At 37.7% G+C, this 15,697-nt stretch overlaps 1 protein-coding gene across 5 annotated transcripts in view; it reads right to left on the bottom strand.

Annotated features, from left to right (window-relative positions):
• Window positions 1-15,697, bottom strand: part of FGF9 (fibroblast growth factor 9) — a 184,523-nt gene that overhangs the window by 129,941 nt on the left and 38,885 nt on the right. For 3 of the 5 annotated variants that reach the window (XM_074330149.1, XM_074330150.1, XM_074330151.1), the window contains exon 3: window positions 9,144-9,210. In XM_074330149.1, the coding sequence (XP_074186250.1) occupies window positions 9,144-9,210 (67 nt within the window). Of the gene's footprint in view, window positions 1-9,143; window positions 9,211-11,657; window positions 15,112-15,697 lie in introns of those variants that run through there. The other 2 variants (XM_019715677.2, XM_074330148.1) reach the window with 1 other exon arrangement.

Raw genomic sequence — 15,697 nt, 5'->3', positions numbered from 1 at the left:
CCGCAAATCCATCAATGTGATACATCACATAAACAAAATAAAGGATAAAAATCATATGATTATATCAATTGATGCAGAAAAAGCATTTGACAAGATACAACATCCATTTATGATTAAAACACTTAATAAAATAGGTATAGAGGGAAAATACCTTAACATAATAAAATGTCTGATAATTTTGGCGTTTTTGTATCATTTTTCTTATACTTTAGGTATAAGACAAACCCTCAGCTAATCTCATAATTTAACGGTGAAAAACTGAAGCCCTTTGCTCTACGTTCAGGAACACGACAGGGCTGTCCCCTATCACCTCTGCTTTTCAACATAGTGTTGGAAGTCCTTGCCAGAGCAATAAAGCAAGACAAAGAAATAAAAGGCATTCCAATTGGGAATAACGAAGTTAAATTGTCACTCTTTGTAGATGACAAGATGCTATATATAGAAAACCCTAAAGACTCCACCAAAAAGCTATTAGAAACAATCAATGAATACAGTAAAGTTGCTGGCTACATAATCAACGTACAAAAGTCCATTTCATTCCTGTATACTAACAATGAAATCTCAGAAAAAGAAATTTAAAAAAAAAAACAATTCCTTTTGCAATTGCAGCAGAAAGAATAAAACACCTAGGAATAAACTTAACCAAGGATGTGAAAGACCTGTATGTTGAAAACTATCAGACATTTTTAAAAGAAATTGAAGAAGACACAAAGAAATGGAAAGACATTCTGTGCTCATGGATTGGAAGACTCAACATAGTTAAAATGGCCATATTACCCAAAGCAATATACAGATTAATGCAATCCCCATCAAAATCCCAATGGCATTTTTTAAAGAAATAGAACAAAAAATCATCAGATTTGTATGGAACCACAAAAGACCCCGAATAGCCAAAGCAATCTTAAGAAAAAAGAACAATGTTGGAGGTATCACACTCCCTGACTTTAGCTTGTACTACAGGGCAACAAAAATCAAAACAGCATAGTATTGGCAGAAAAACAGACATGTATACCAATGGAATAGAACTGAGAACCCGGAAATAAAAACAAATAAATATGGACAGATAATTTTTCACAAAGAAGCAAAAAATGTACAACGGAGCAAAGACAGCCTCTTCAATAAATGGTGCTGGCAGAATGGATAGCCACGTGCAAAAGAATGAAACTGGACTGCTATCTGTCACTATGTACCAAAATTAATTCAAAATGGATCAAAGACTTAAGCATAAGATGTGAAACAATAAACTGCATAGAAGAAAACATAGGTACTAAACTTATGGACCTTGTGTTTAAAGAGCATTTCATGAACTTGACTCCAAACGCTAGGGAAGTAAAAGCTAAAATAAATGAATGGGACTATATCAAACCTAAAAGCTTCTGCACAGAAAAGAAACCATCAACAAAATAAAGAGGCAACCAACTTAATGGGAAAAGATTTATGCAAATAGTGCCTCCGATACAGGGCTAATATCCAAAACATACAAGGAACTCATGCAACTCAACAACAAAAAAACAAACAACCCAATTGAAAAATGGGGCAGAGGACCTGAAGAGACATTTCTCCAAAGAGGACATACAAATGGCAAATAGACATATGAAAAAATGCTCAACGTCACTAATCATCAGAGAAATGCAAATAAAAACCACCAGGAGATATCACCTCACCCCGGTTAGAATGGCTATCATCAACAAGACAAATAGTAACAAGTGTTGGAGAGGCTGTGGGGAAAAAGGAACCCTCATACACTGTTGGTGGGAATGCAGACTGGTGCAGCCGTTATGGAAGGCAGTGTGGAGGTTCCTCAAAAAATTACGAATAGAATTACCATATGACCCAGCAATCCCTTTCCTGGGTATCTACCAAAAAAATCTGAAAACATTTATACATGAAAACAAGTGTGCTCCAGTGTTTATTGCAGCTTTACTTACAATGGCCAAGACATGGAAACAACCAAAATGTCCTTCTATAGATGAATGGATAAAGAAGTTGTGGTATATATACACAATGGAATACTATTCGGCGGTAAGAAAAGATGATATAGGACCATTTGTAACAACATGGATGGATCTTCAGAGTATAATGCTAAGCGAAATAAGTCAGACAGAAAAAGCAAAGAACCATATGATTTCACTGATATGTGGTATATGAACCAAGAACAAGAGAACAAGACAAACAAATGAGAAACAAAAACTCATAGACACAGACAATAGTTTAGTGGTTACCAGAGGGTAAAGGGGGTGGGGGGTGGGAGATGAGGGTAAGGGGGATCAAATATATGGTGATGGAAGGAGAACTGACTCTGGGTGGTGAACACACAATGGGATTTATAGATGATGTAATACAGAATTGTACACATGAAATCTATGTAACTTTACTAACAATTGTCACCCCAGTAAACTTTAATTTAAAAAAAAAAGTATGTCCTCACAAAAACCTGCACATGGATATTTATAGCTTTATTCATAATTGCCAAAACTTGGAATCAACCAACATGTCCTTCAGGAGATGATGGATAAACTGTTTGCCATCTAGACAAAGGAGTATTATCCAGCACTAAAAAGAAATGAGCTATCTGCCATGTTATTTTTATTTCAATATCTGATTACCCACTAAGATTATGTAAAAATACCATTGATTTTTAAATAGCCGTGCATATGGATTTTACATAATTGCATAGATACTGTACTATACTTTAAATAGTGTCTTTTTGTTTACATTGATTCTGACAAGAAATCCACTGTCATCCTTAACTGGCTGCTTTTAAGATTTTCTCTTATCACTGGTTGTCAGCAATATGCTTAGGATGTGCCTTGGTGTAGTTTTGTTCATTTTGTTTTGGCGTTTTTGTATCATTTTTCTTATGCTTTAGGTTCATTGAGCATCTTGAATCTGTGGTTTTATAGTTTTTATCAAATTTCAAAATTTTGTGGCCACTATTTATTTAAATACTTTTTGTCTTCTCTCTCTCCTCTCTTTGGGGGACTCCAATCACATTTATGTTAAGTTTCTTGAAGTTTTCCCACAGCTCAATGATGCTATGTTCAATTTTTTTAATTCCCTTTTCTCTCTGTCATCCATTTTAGATAGTTTCTATTGCTAAAATTTTGAGTGTATGCGTCTTTCTTTTGCAGTATCTACACTGCCAGTAATCCCATCCAATGAATTTTTAATCTCACACATTGTACTTTTCACGTCTAGAAGTTAAACTTGAATATTTTCTTGTGTCTTCAATGTCTCAAACTTTTTTAAAATGTAGAATATAGTTATAATAACTGTTTCAATGTATTTTTTTGTTCATTCTAACATGTTTGTCAGTTCTGGGCCAGATTAAATTGAATGATTTGTTTTTTTCTTCTCATGGGCTGTATTTTCCTGTTCTTTACATGTCTGGTGATTTTTGACTGGATGTCAAACATTGTGTGTTTTATATTTCTGGGTGCTAGATATTATTTATTCCCATAAATATTATTGAGCTTTGTTCTAAGATAAAGTTATGTTTACTTGAAAATACTTGATCCCTTTTTGGTGTTTCTTTTGAAATGTCAGGTAGGACTGGAACAGTGTTTAGTCTAAGGCTAATTATTCTCCACAACTGAGGCAAGACCCTTCCACCCAATGAATGCTCTGTGAATTTGGAGGTTTTCTAGCTTGGCTGTTAGGAATAGGCACTATTTCTGGCCCTTTGTGAGCCCCAAGTACTGCTACCTCTCATCCTTTAGGGCGTTTCTTTCCCTATCTTCAAGTAGTTCCCTTATCCTCATGTACTAATCAGTGCACAGCCCCTTTCTAGAGAGCAGTAACTAATCAAATATATTCATAAATTAAATATATATATATATATATATTCATAAATTGTTCATACATTTGTCACATGCTCCTTAATATAGTTCCTTGAGTGTGCTTAGAACCACTGGGTGTGGTTCCCAAATAAGATAGCCTCATGACAAGCCATCACATGTTGCTGAGATAAAAACAGTCACACAGGAATTTTCAAACTTAACTACTGTTCTGAACTAAAAATACAAACTAATCATTATAAAATATGCCCAAAAGGTATGCTAAATTACATCATATTGATTTCATGCATGTTTTGTGTTTCAGAGACATTCTTCAATTCAAAGTTAAAGCAAGACGGAGTTCCTCTGGGAACAATTTTAAGCATTCAGTTGAATGAGAACCAAGTGACAACACTCCATTATTTAAAATACTGGCTTTAAAGATATGGTACTCTGCTTTAAACCCATAGTAGTCCTCTTCTTCTGAAAGAAGTGATATTTTATACAAAAAAGAAGAAAAATTTATGACAATTAGTTCATGACGTTTTCACAAGGGGTAGGCATAAGTCAAGTGGGTCAAAATATATTTATACTATATATAAAGACAATTTTAAACAGTTCTGTTCCTGCTTTTATAATCCCTGAAATATGGTATATATCAATAATTGCTTGCTGAATAAATTAATGAGTTTCAATGAAAAGTTCTCTTCACTTGAATTTTGGTCTAAAGACCAATTTTAAAAGGTTTCTTTTTTTTAAAGTACCAAATGCGACCCATGACTATAAAAAAAATAACTTTTATTTATCCAAACTACAATATTTATTATTTTTATTTTATTTTTCCTATAATCTATTCTGCTATTTGTGGGGGGTGGGGGGAACTACATATGCCCAAGTGTCTACAGCAACCAGCAGATTAGGATACAGAACAACTTACTTGGATATTTCAAGATACTGGTGCATTTGGGGATACATTTAGGACCACGTGGAACACAAAATGGGGCCATGGCTCATAGATATGGGCTAGATGTAACTGGACTATATTTTCAGTCAGGTTAATCCATGTACTTCAACAAGAAGCATTGCTAATACAACTCCTCCACTTAATAATCTGTATTTAAAAGAAATAAGCATTTAGCATCTGGAAACAAAAGAAAACTTTGAGACGAGGGTAGTAGAACTTAGCCTTCCTGCATAGGAAACATGCCAGAAGAAAGAAAGAGGAAGCACATATAAAGGCGCATTAGAATCACCACAAAAGTTAAAATTGCTTCTTTAAAGCAGATTATCAGAAGAAATGGCCTGATTTCTAATTGTGCACCCACTTACCAAGAGACATTCATGACTTGAGTGTATCTCTAAGTGGCACTTCAGACTCTGGGTGAATAGAAACGTCATGAAACTGTTCTGCCCTTAGGTTCTATGCAACCAGGGACAGTCATGATGTATCTTCTGAAGGATGGAGAGCATCTTTTCTTGCCATGATGCCCTGCTTTGAATCCTGCCCTAATTCAATTAGCCTTTATTTCCTAAACCAAGCTTAAGATCATAAAACTCTTCTGGGGAAACTCTAAAGACTATCCATCGCATTCTGTCTATCCATCACATGTGCCAAACTTTTCTACTCTTTAATTGTGAGATCAGGGCAGGGAGACCCATGAGTGTGGAAAGTCACGGTACCCCTATAACTGGAAGAGGAAATCAAAGTAAGCCACAAGGAAGCCAGGAACTGACTAATGGCAAATTTGTAATCCTAGTAAAGAAAAACAAAATGAAAAGTTTTACCCTCTAACCAACATGCATAATTTCATCTCTCTGGTATTAAAGTCATGGTTATGCACCCATTTATATTTCAATGACATGGATTCTATGGGGGATGAGGTATTTTCCAAAGCTTCATTAGTTTGTTTGGCATCACTGAGTTCTGGTACCCTTAAAAGACATCACAAATCTATAATTGACACATTTTCGGAATTCCATTTCCTCTTCTTTTGGATTTTCCCAAGAAGGGGAGAATGGAGCAGCCTCCATTCTGTTTATTCATTTCCTACCAAGAAGGAGCTCATCTATTAAATCTGTATCCTCAAATTTGAGAACCCCTTTAAAAATGCTGTCCTATTAAAACAATAGGATTTGAATGGGCTGCATCCAACTGAGTTTTCATGTACCTGTATATGCATGTAAGTTGAGTTGAAGACAGGTGAAGTTCATGGAAAATTGCTAACAGTGTCCTAATTGCCTTATGATGTGGGCACCCAAGTCCCACAGCATTTTAAACAGGTACTGTGTATTTATAAAATCATTCACTAGAATCTAGCCTGGTGCTGAAGTACCAAGATCAGAATGTTGTCTGTTTTTTTCTCTACTACCGTGTTTCCCCAAAAATAAAACCAGGTCTTACATTAATTTTTGCTCCAAAAGACACATTAGGACTTATGTTCAGGGGATGTCATCCTGAAAAATCATGCTAGAGCTTATTTTCTGGTTAGGTCTTATTTTTGTGAAAACACGGTATATCCTCAGCCCTGCTGCAGGATATGTAGCAGTTGTTCAACACACATTTATAGAAAGAATGAAGTGGATATGTTAAAAATCATGTTGTGTTTTCACCTCTTTTATAGTCCTAGGTTCTAATTGCTATTATGTGTGGACTTTGCCTATGACATGAGGTAAATGTGAGGGGAAAAATTAAAGTGAGTAATATCAACAAAAGCAAAGAGAGTCAGCTTCATCTGGATAGAAACCAAGAGTAACAAACAGCATGCTGGGCCTGGCTATGGTGTAAGTCCAGGGCAACAGAGCTGGCCTAACTTGAAGATGGTTCTGACCATCTCATGAATCACTGCCCCTCCAAGGGGTAGGAAACCCTCCAGGACCAATGCTGGCCAATCAGGCTCAGTCACAGTCATCCAAAAAAATATCAGGAAAACATACAATGTGCCCAAATTCTCCAAGGACAAAGCACTCTCTTGACACATTTAGAAAGCCAGAGACCACAGCTCTCTTCTGAAACTTCTACTCACCCTTCACATGTCACTTAGCCATCACAACCTTGGGCCTCATAAGTCTGTATCAGGTGTAACTTATGTCCCACAGCCCCTGGCACCCGCCTAATCGCTGTCTTTATCACACTCTACTAGGATTCGTTTGTTTAAACCCTGTGGGTGCCATCAGGACTGTGCCTTTCTCTTTATTGCTGGTGCTAGTTCCACACAATAAAATGAAGGAAAGAGGAATGGAAAAATAGGAAGAAGAGGAGCAAGACGGCAGGAGGGAGAATTTGGTCAACTACAGAGTACAGGGATGTGCAGAGTACGGCTTCCTTCTGAACGAGCAGTTTTAACTCTATCTTCACAGACTAGGGAAAGCCCTCTTTATATTATTCAGAAAAAGAAACCCCACAAAGCTGTCACTTACCAACCCCATATATATGCATACACTAGAAGCCAGAGGCAACAGCCAGGTGGAGCTTACAGAATGTTTAGCAACATCCCACAAAATGGTTAGGAAAAAAGCCTGCGTGAGTGTCTTTAAAAATAAGTTTCTACAAATTGGGCCATGCACACTGTTAACACTTGTCCTTCCCCTGTGCAATGAGGGCAGAACCACTTGTTCAGTTCTGAACTTTTTATCCTAAGTCCTTAGTTCCCAGTAGCAAATGTTCCTGGCTAAGTCCACTACTAACAATGGGGATCATAACCAAAACCACAAACACTGTTAGAAGGATGTTCAGAAGGGGGCAGAGGGAAAAAAGTAAGAGCCTGTCACAAGCACAGCTTGCCAAGCACTACTGAAATGTGGTGGTTCATTCTACAAACCTAAGTCCCAGAATTTTAGGCTATGTAGTGAAGGAGATAGGCACAGTTAATCCTTAGAATTCCTCCCTGTTCCACTTTTAACAACAAAATGTAGTTTTTAAAATGTGTGATGTCGGGAGGTCCAAGATGGCGGCAGCATAGGCGACCCCTGACCTCGTCCCCTCCGGCGAGCAAGCTCAAATACACACGTATGCGGGTAGCGAGTTCGCCTGCCAAGACTACCAAGCCCTGGATGAATAGCTCTGGAGACTGAATAGAGAAGCTGGGAAGACAGGGAGCTCGGGAACTCTCCAGCCGGAGGGACCGGTGGCGCCATTGTTACATCCCCTCCACCTCGCTAGGGCTGTAGGAGCTCTACTGGGCTTTGGCCTTCCTGCAGGATCACCGCAGAGCAGTCACAGCCACAAGGCCTGGAGCCTTTCGGCTTCCAACAAAGGCAGCAGGAACATCAGCGCCACCACACACACCTGGCCTTCCTGCTGGAAGCTGCTCCAGCCTGCAGGTAGTACTCCGACCACCGGAAGTGCCTGCTCAGCTCCAGGGGCCAGAAATGCCTGCTCGTGAACAACGGGCCGGAAGTGCCTGTTCAGCCCAGGTGCAGGAAGTGCCTGTTGGGCTCCAGGCGCCGAAGTGTCTGCTTGCACGGTAAGCACTGCAAGTGTGGTTTCCACCCCAGGCGCAAGAAGTGTCAGCTTGTGCACCACGTGCCAGAAGTGCCTGTTTGCACACTAAGCACTAGAAGTGCCTGCTTGTGCTCTAAGCTTGGAAGGGCCTACTCATGTCTGTGGCCCCAGAAATGCTTGCTCCGCTCCAAGTGGCTTTCCCAACTTGCCTAGCACATAGAGCTTACTCAGAGGTCTCTTCTATATAGGCAACTTTCCATACAAAAAACCAGAAAGAGACGATATAGACATGGCTGGGGAGCCATGGGAGCTCTCTAGGGTTAAAGGGGATGGTGAGCACCACTATTTAAGTCCCCCTCCCCCTCCATAGGGTGGATGGGGACTCTGTCCAGGTGATCTGGCCTAACTGCAAGATCGCCACAGCCTGTTCCTGGTCACATCACCTGAGTCCCTTTCAGCCCAAACAAAGGGAACAGGCAGATCAACAGGGCCTTACAACATACACCTGGCCTCCCTACCTGGAGCTGCTCCCATTCCATGGAGAATCCCCAGACACCCTCTTGGCTCCTACCAGCCTGCCAAATCCTACTATACACACAGTCTACACAGGGTCCACTTCTACATAAGGCCACTTTCCCAAGACTGAAAGAGACAGTTATTTTGTCTAAATCATATAAACACACATAGAAAGTTAAACGGAATGAAAAGACAAAAGAATATCTTTCAAATGATAGAAAAAGAAAAATCCCCAGAAAGAAAAAAAAACCCTAAGGAAACAGAAATAAGTCATTTGATAAACAATTCAAAGAAATGGTCATAAGGATGCTCACCAAATTTGAGAGTGAAATAGAGGAACTTAGGAGAACTTCAGTAAAGAGTTGGAAAATGTGAGAAAAAAAATCAAGCAGACTTGAAGAATACAATACCTGAAATGAAAAACACCTTAGAAGGAATCAACAGCACATTAGGGAACACAGGAAATGAGTCAGCAACCTGGAAGACAGACAAGTAGAAATCAACCAATCAGAACATCAGAAAGAAACAATGATTTTAAAAAATGAGGACAGTTTAAGGGACCTCTGGGATAACATCAAGCACCCAAACATGCACATTATAGGGATCCCAGAAGGAGAAGAAAGAGTGAAAGGAACAGAAATGGTATTTAAAGAAATAATGGCTAAAAACGTAGTCCTAACTCGGGAAACAGACATCCAGGTCCAGGAAGTAGAGAGAGTTCCAAACAAAATGAACCCAAAGAGGCCCACATTGAGACATACTGTATTAAAATGGCAAAAGTTAAAGACAAAGAGACAATCTTGAAGGCAGCAAGAGGAAAACAACAAGTTATACACAAAGGAGACCCCATAGGCTATCAGCTGAGTTCTCAGCAGCAGCTTTACAGGCCAGAAGGGAGGGGCGGACATCTTTATAGTGCTGAAAGAAAGGAACCTACAACTGAGAATGATAACCAAAAGGTTATCATTCAGAATTGAAAGAAAGAGTTTGTGGGACAGCAAAAAGGACAGGAATTCATCACCATTAAAGCAGCTTTACAAGAAATATTAAAGGGTCTTTTTTATGTAGAAAAGGGAAGGCCATAACCAGAAATAAGAAAATAGGGTGGCCGGATGGGTCAGTTGGTTAGAGCGTGAGCTCTGAAGGTTAAAGGAAAAAAAGTATAAAACTCAACTCAAACCACAATAAGTAGCTAGGAGATACACCACGCAAAAAGATCTAAAATATGATGACAATAATATAAAGCATGGAGTCCTTATAGAATATATTTGAACTTAAACATCTATCAGCTTAAAATAGACTGCTAAGAATGATATACCTAAATATCACGATAATCACAAACCAAAAATCTATGAAAGATATACAAAAAGCAAAGTGAAAGGAACCTAAACAAAACACTAAAGAAAAACAGCAAACCACAAGGGAAAGATCAAGAGAAGACAGGAACAGAGGACAACTATAAAAACAACCTAAAAACAATTAACAAAATGGCAATAAGTACATACTTATCGATAATTACTTTAAATAGATTAAATGCTCCTATCAAAAGTCATACTTGCAAATGATACACTCAATAAGGGTTAATTTCCAAAATATATGAAGAACTCAAACAAGTTAACACCAAAAGCGCAAAAAAAAAAAAAAAATCCAATTAAAAAATGGACAGAGGACCTGAATAGGCATTTCTCCATAGAGGACATACAGATGACCAATAGACATATGAAAAGATGTTCAACATCACTAATCATTAGGGAAATGCAAATTAAAACCCAATGAGATATCACCTCACACCTGTCAGAATGGCTATCATCAATAAATCAACAAACAAGTATTGGCAGGATGTGGGAAAAAAGGAGAGCCTTGTGCACTATTGGTGGGATGGCAAACTGGTGCAGCCACTATGGAAAACAGTACGGAGTTTCCCACAAATTAAAAATAGAACTACCATATAACCTAGCAATTCCACTTCTGGGTATTTATTTGAAGAAAGGCAAAACACTAATCCAGGAAGATATATGCACCCCTATGTTCACTGCAGCGTTATTTACTATGGCCAAGATATGGAAACAATCTAAATGTCCACTGACAGATGAATGGATAAAGAAGATGTGGTACATATATACAATGGAACATTACTCAGCCATAAAAAGGAATGAAATCTTACTTAGCAACAACATGGATGGACCTAGAGGGTACTACGCTAAGTGAAATGTCAGACAGAGAAAGACAAATACCATGTGATCTCACTTATATGTGGAATCTAAAAAAATAAATGAACAGAAACAGATTCATAAATGGGAATAAAAATAAAATAAAATTAAGTTAATCTAGACAATGTATGTCCTAAATTGGCTAGGAGTGTTTTGAGGCCTAAGGGATATGTTTTTTAAAATTTTATGGTAATGCCAAAATAATATGTTCTAACACCATAGTTTGTTCTCAGAAACTTTACCCAAACTCAAAATAATTGAGGTGGCAAAAAAATTTTTTTAAATAAACTGTGCAATGTCTGTGGACACACATGGGTATTACATAATGTAGATAACATATATACACACACATACCCTTGAGAGGAGCTTGGTGGCCAACACATCTTTTGAATCTATCTGGCGTATTTCCCCCACCCCCACCATTTCATTGCTCTATCGTGCAAGTGACCGCAAACAGTGGATCTAAATTTGGCACAATTCAAGGTCAAATAATGCAGCAAACAGAATTTGACCTCAAACTATACGGCTTTGTCCATTCACCCATCTGTGTAGACGTGCACACACACTGCATTTTGTTTGCTGCGTGTTCACAGACCTCCATCCTTGAAGGTTACCTGCTTCTCCAGCTAGTGTTTCCAGAAAAAAAGACATCTGGATGTGTTTGTTCCTCTCCCTCCATCCCCTAACCCCACCCCTCAATATACACACAACAGCTGTAAGAGCAAGAGCATGTTTTTAAAATTCCATTGGTTCATGTAGGCACATATTTTGAAGCAGCTCCAAAATGGACATCAAGTAAAAAATACCAGTTTTCAAAAGTCTGTAATTATATATTTACACAAATTACATAATCCTGCATGTATTTACATACAATTACAGATTATCAAGGAAATCACACAAAGTCGTAGTGTTAATGAGATGAAATAGAATGAAAATACCATAAACTGAAGCCATTCATTTATCTACATGACAAGACCTGGCAGGGAGAGGTCCCCCAACTCTGACTTGGCATGTCCTTCCACACTGCCTGGGATATGCACATGGCAGATGGGGGGGTGGTTCAGTCATGCCTGTTTAGTCTCTGACCAAGGTGCATGTGTTGGCACCAAAAACATAGTGATTGGACTGCCTGAGCATCTGCTCACGAAAACCGGGACCACCCCTTCCACAGTAGCTCAGGGCTGCCATCCAAAGGGCTCTGGGTCTCTTAGGACAAGAACCCATGCAAAGCCACAAGCTGGGGGTAACTCGCTGTACTGCCCAGCAGGGCAGTGCCCACCCGAACTTTGAGCCACCTACTCTCCCAGAACATTTCAGTACATAAATTGCATAAGTCAAAATTTATTTATTTACAGACCATTACAGTTTATTGTATCAATTGCCAAAAGCATGTAACATTTGTTTTTCTTTAAAAAAAAAAAAAAAAAAGTTACCAAAAAAACATAACTCCAAAAGTAGACACTAAAGTAGCATTTTCTAGGAATGCATGAACATTTTAGTCTTTTTCACAAATTGTTTTCTTTCTTTTAGGCTGATTAGCACCTCATGCTACTTTAAGATTACTTTTGGCTGTCTCCTAAATTCAATTTTTCAGTGCTAAATATTATACCTATGACATCCCAGAAACTTGATTCTTCCCTGTGGTCAGATGTTTAACGTTTTTCAGCCAAAAATATTAAATGCCTTTTGGAAAAATTAAAGCCTGAATATGTGCACATTTTAGCAGCAGCAAAGGGTTAAATAATAAATAAGATTACTACATCTTGGAATTAAATGCAGTTTCTGTTTAGAAAGTGGGGGAAAAAAAGAAAAAGAAAATAAATGAAGAGAACATTCTGACCTTTATCATAAATCAACTATTTTACCTTACTTCAGTCCCCTCCCCCCAAATTAGTTCTTAATTCCAAATGTTAGACTTAGTTTTCCCTTAATGTACATCGGCAGGAGGGCTCTGCTGTGTACTCCAACTTGGACCTCAGAAGGGCCACATATGTTCATGGCAATAAGTCATGGGCTTCTACTCCAAAACAACTTTAACTCACCAGTGACATACTTTTATTTTTTCATAGAGAATGTGCATCAGAGCAAAACAAAGTTGGAATATTAAATTTTAAAATTAGCTACATAAATCCCAACACACTTTTTAACTGTCACTTTCAATTTCCCAACATAACTGGCTAGAAACTGTTCTATGTGGTATGAGAATTTGTTATAAATTCCTTTTTCTTAAATATTGCTTTACGAATTTGGCTCTTTTCTCCTTAGTATATAATAAGAAATAGTCTCCCTTGCCCAAGGGCAAGTTGCAAAATTATTGCTACTAAAGAAATATGTATTCTTATGCTTTTCAGCAGAAAATGTTATAAAAGCCTTGTAAAAGATATTCTATATAGTAACCTCCCCTCTAAAAAAAACTGAGCTCTTGTGAAGACTTTTTTAAAAACAAAACACAAGTCAACAAGTATAATACTTTCCCCCTCATTGTCATTATTTGATGATTTATTAGTTTCATTTGTGAGTTTTACTTGGGTGCTATTACCACGCATTTTGACAGTTCATACCAAAAGCAATTTTCCATAAAAGATGTTACAATGACCCCTACGGTACTTGCATAATTTCATGTTTGATAACCAAATGCACAAATAAAAAGTTTACAAGAATGATCCTACTAATCTGATTCTTGTCTCTTAAAACAACAATCTGTGCTATGTAAGCTTTTTTTCTTTTTCCTTTTTGAGAATTCTAAATCAGTACAATGTTTGATATTCATCCTGTTGTTCTGGCGAGCAACTAAAATAAAAGCATGGCTACTGCTTGGCTTTGGTATATTTTGCGATAGATTTAAAGAAGTAGGATATACACAAACCTTTACGTTTTCCAACTGTGAAGTTACAATGATGGCGTAAGTCACTTAGGAGAGAGGAAATAGTACAGACACAGAATAAAAGTTTGAGACCCAGTTTGTCTTTAATCCTCTGGGATAAGCTATGAAACAAGCAGTCTGAAGAGTGAATACTCGGTGTCATGAATGATGTGCATAAGTTTACAATAAGATGGGCACAAGAAAGATTGTCGCCTTCTGCATGTTAGAGGGTCATTAGAATTTCTCATGTCCATGCAACGTTATATTTACTTGCATGAATTTACCACAGGTTGGTAGCAGACTTTGCCATTTAATGCTTACAGAGCCTAAAGCTTCCAAAATGCCTATCTGGCCTGTACATATTTCATTAAAAATAAACTCTATATAATAAATAAATATATAAAATAAATAAAATGTTGCCTTTGGAATTTCTATAAATAAATTTAACTTTTTTTTTCTTTTTCTTTTTTCTTTTCTTTCTTTTTTTTTTTTCTTTCTTTCTTTTTTTTTTTTACACTAAGAGGTCTTTACTTTAAATTCACTGGGATGGCACCAGTGAGAATTAACTGAAAATGTCTCTTAAGTGAGACTGCACCCTCCATGCCTTTGAAAATGCAGCGTGCCCTTGCCGGGCACCAGCCAAGGTCCTGATGAGTCGAAGTGTGGCGGCTGTGCTGACATAGGGTGAAGGACAACTGATCGGACATGTGAAAGCGTGTCTATTCCCCAGCATGCATCAGGCCGTCGTCCTCTCTGTGTCCTCCTCTCTTCAATTTCCCTGCGGCTCATCCACTCACACACTCACACCCCCGCTCTCAGTCTCCTCTTCTCACAATAAATCAAGCCAATGAGTACAGGCCAGCCTCCCAGAGGGCAGGCCCATAAGTGCAGAATAAAATCAGCGTGTTCCCATCCAAGCCTCCATCCTACGTTATGCATGCGACAAAGTTTGGCAACAGTGGAGCTGATGTGATGACACAGCTAATCAATAAGAACCCACCGCATGGAACCTTTATAGTGGTTACTTTTTTAAGGGCTCAAGTGAAGAAATTGTCTTTGTCAACTTTGGCTTAGAATATCCTTATATAGTTCAGGTACTTTGTCAGGGTCCACTGGTCTAGGTAAAAAATGTGTGAATTTCTGGTGCCGTTTAGTCCTCGTTCCTTCTCTTGGGGTCCCGTCTTTATTTAACGCAACATAGTATCGCCTTCCAGTGTCCACGTGTTTATACAGATTTGAAGAGTAGGTATTATACCAGTTTTCTTCAAACTGTTCTCTGAATACACACTCTTGGGTTAGTTTTTCCTGTTAAAAAAAAAAAAAAAGAAGAAGAAGCAAATAAATATTTTACAAAATTAGCTATTTTTTGTATTTGAAGCAATACTCAATTGCTACTCTGGCAATAAAATAGATTTTAACACATTTTAACACATTTTGCAAACACTGCTTAACTCTGTAATTTTTTTTTCAGTACCTAATATTTATTTAGCATTTTGCAGATTACTAAATGCCATCACAGATACTAATTTTTTTTATTTTATTTTTATATTAGTTTCAGGTGTACAGAACAACATAATGATTAGATATTTACACCCCTCACAAAGTGATAACCGTCCCCCCCAAGCCTACCAACCCTCTGACACTGTACATAGCTATTACAATTTCATAGATTGTATAGATGCCTGAACACTGCGCTGTACACCTGAAGCTAATGTAGAATAATATTGAATCTCAACTATTTTATGTATATATATATTATATATATATATATATATATATATATATATATATATATATATATATATATATATATATATAAAATCAGATACTTCTGATTACGGTGAACTTATATATCAGGGCTGCCAAAATAATGTATACAAGTAGACACTTT

Source organism: Rhinolophus sinicus, linkage group LG04 (genome assembly GCF_036562045.2).
Source record: "Rhinolophus sinicus isolate RSC01 linkage group LG04, ASM3656204v1, whole genome shotgun sequence".
NCBI lineage: Eukaryota > Metazoa > Chordata > Mammalia > Chiroptera > Rhinolophidae > Rhinolophus > Rhinolophus sinicus.
Note: the sequence above shows the minus strand (reverse complement) of the source record. Positions and strands in the feature narration are given on the sequence as shown.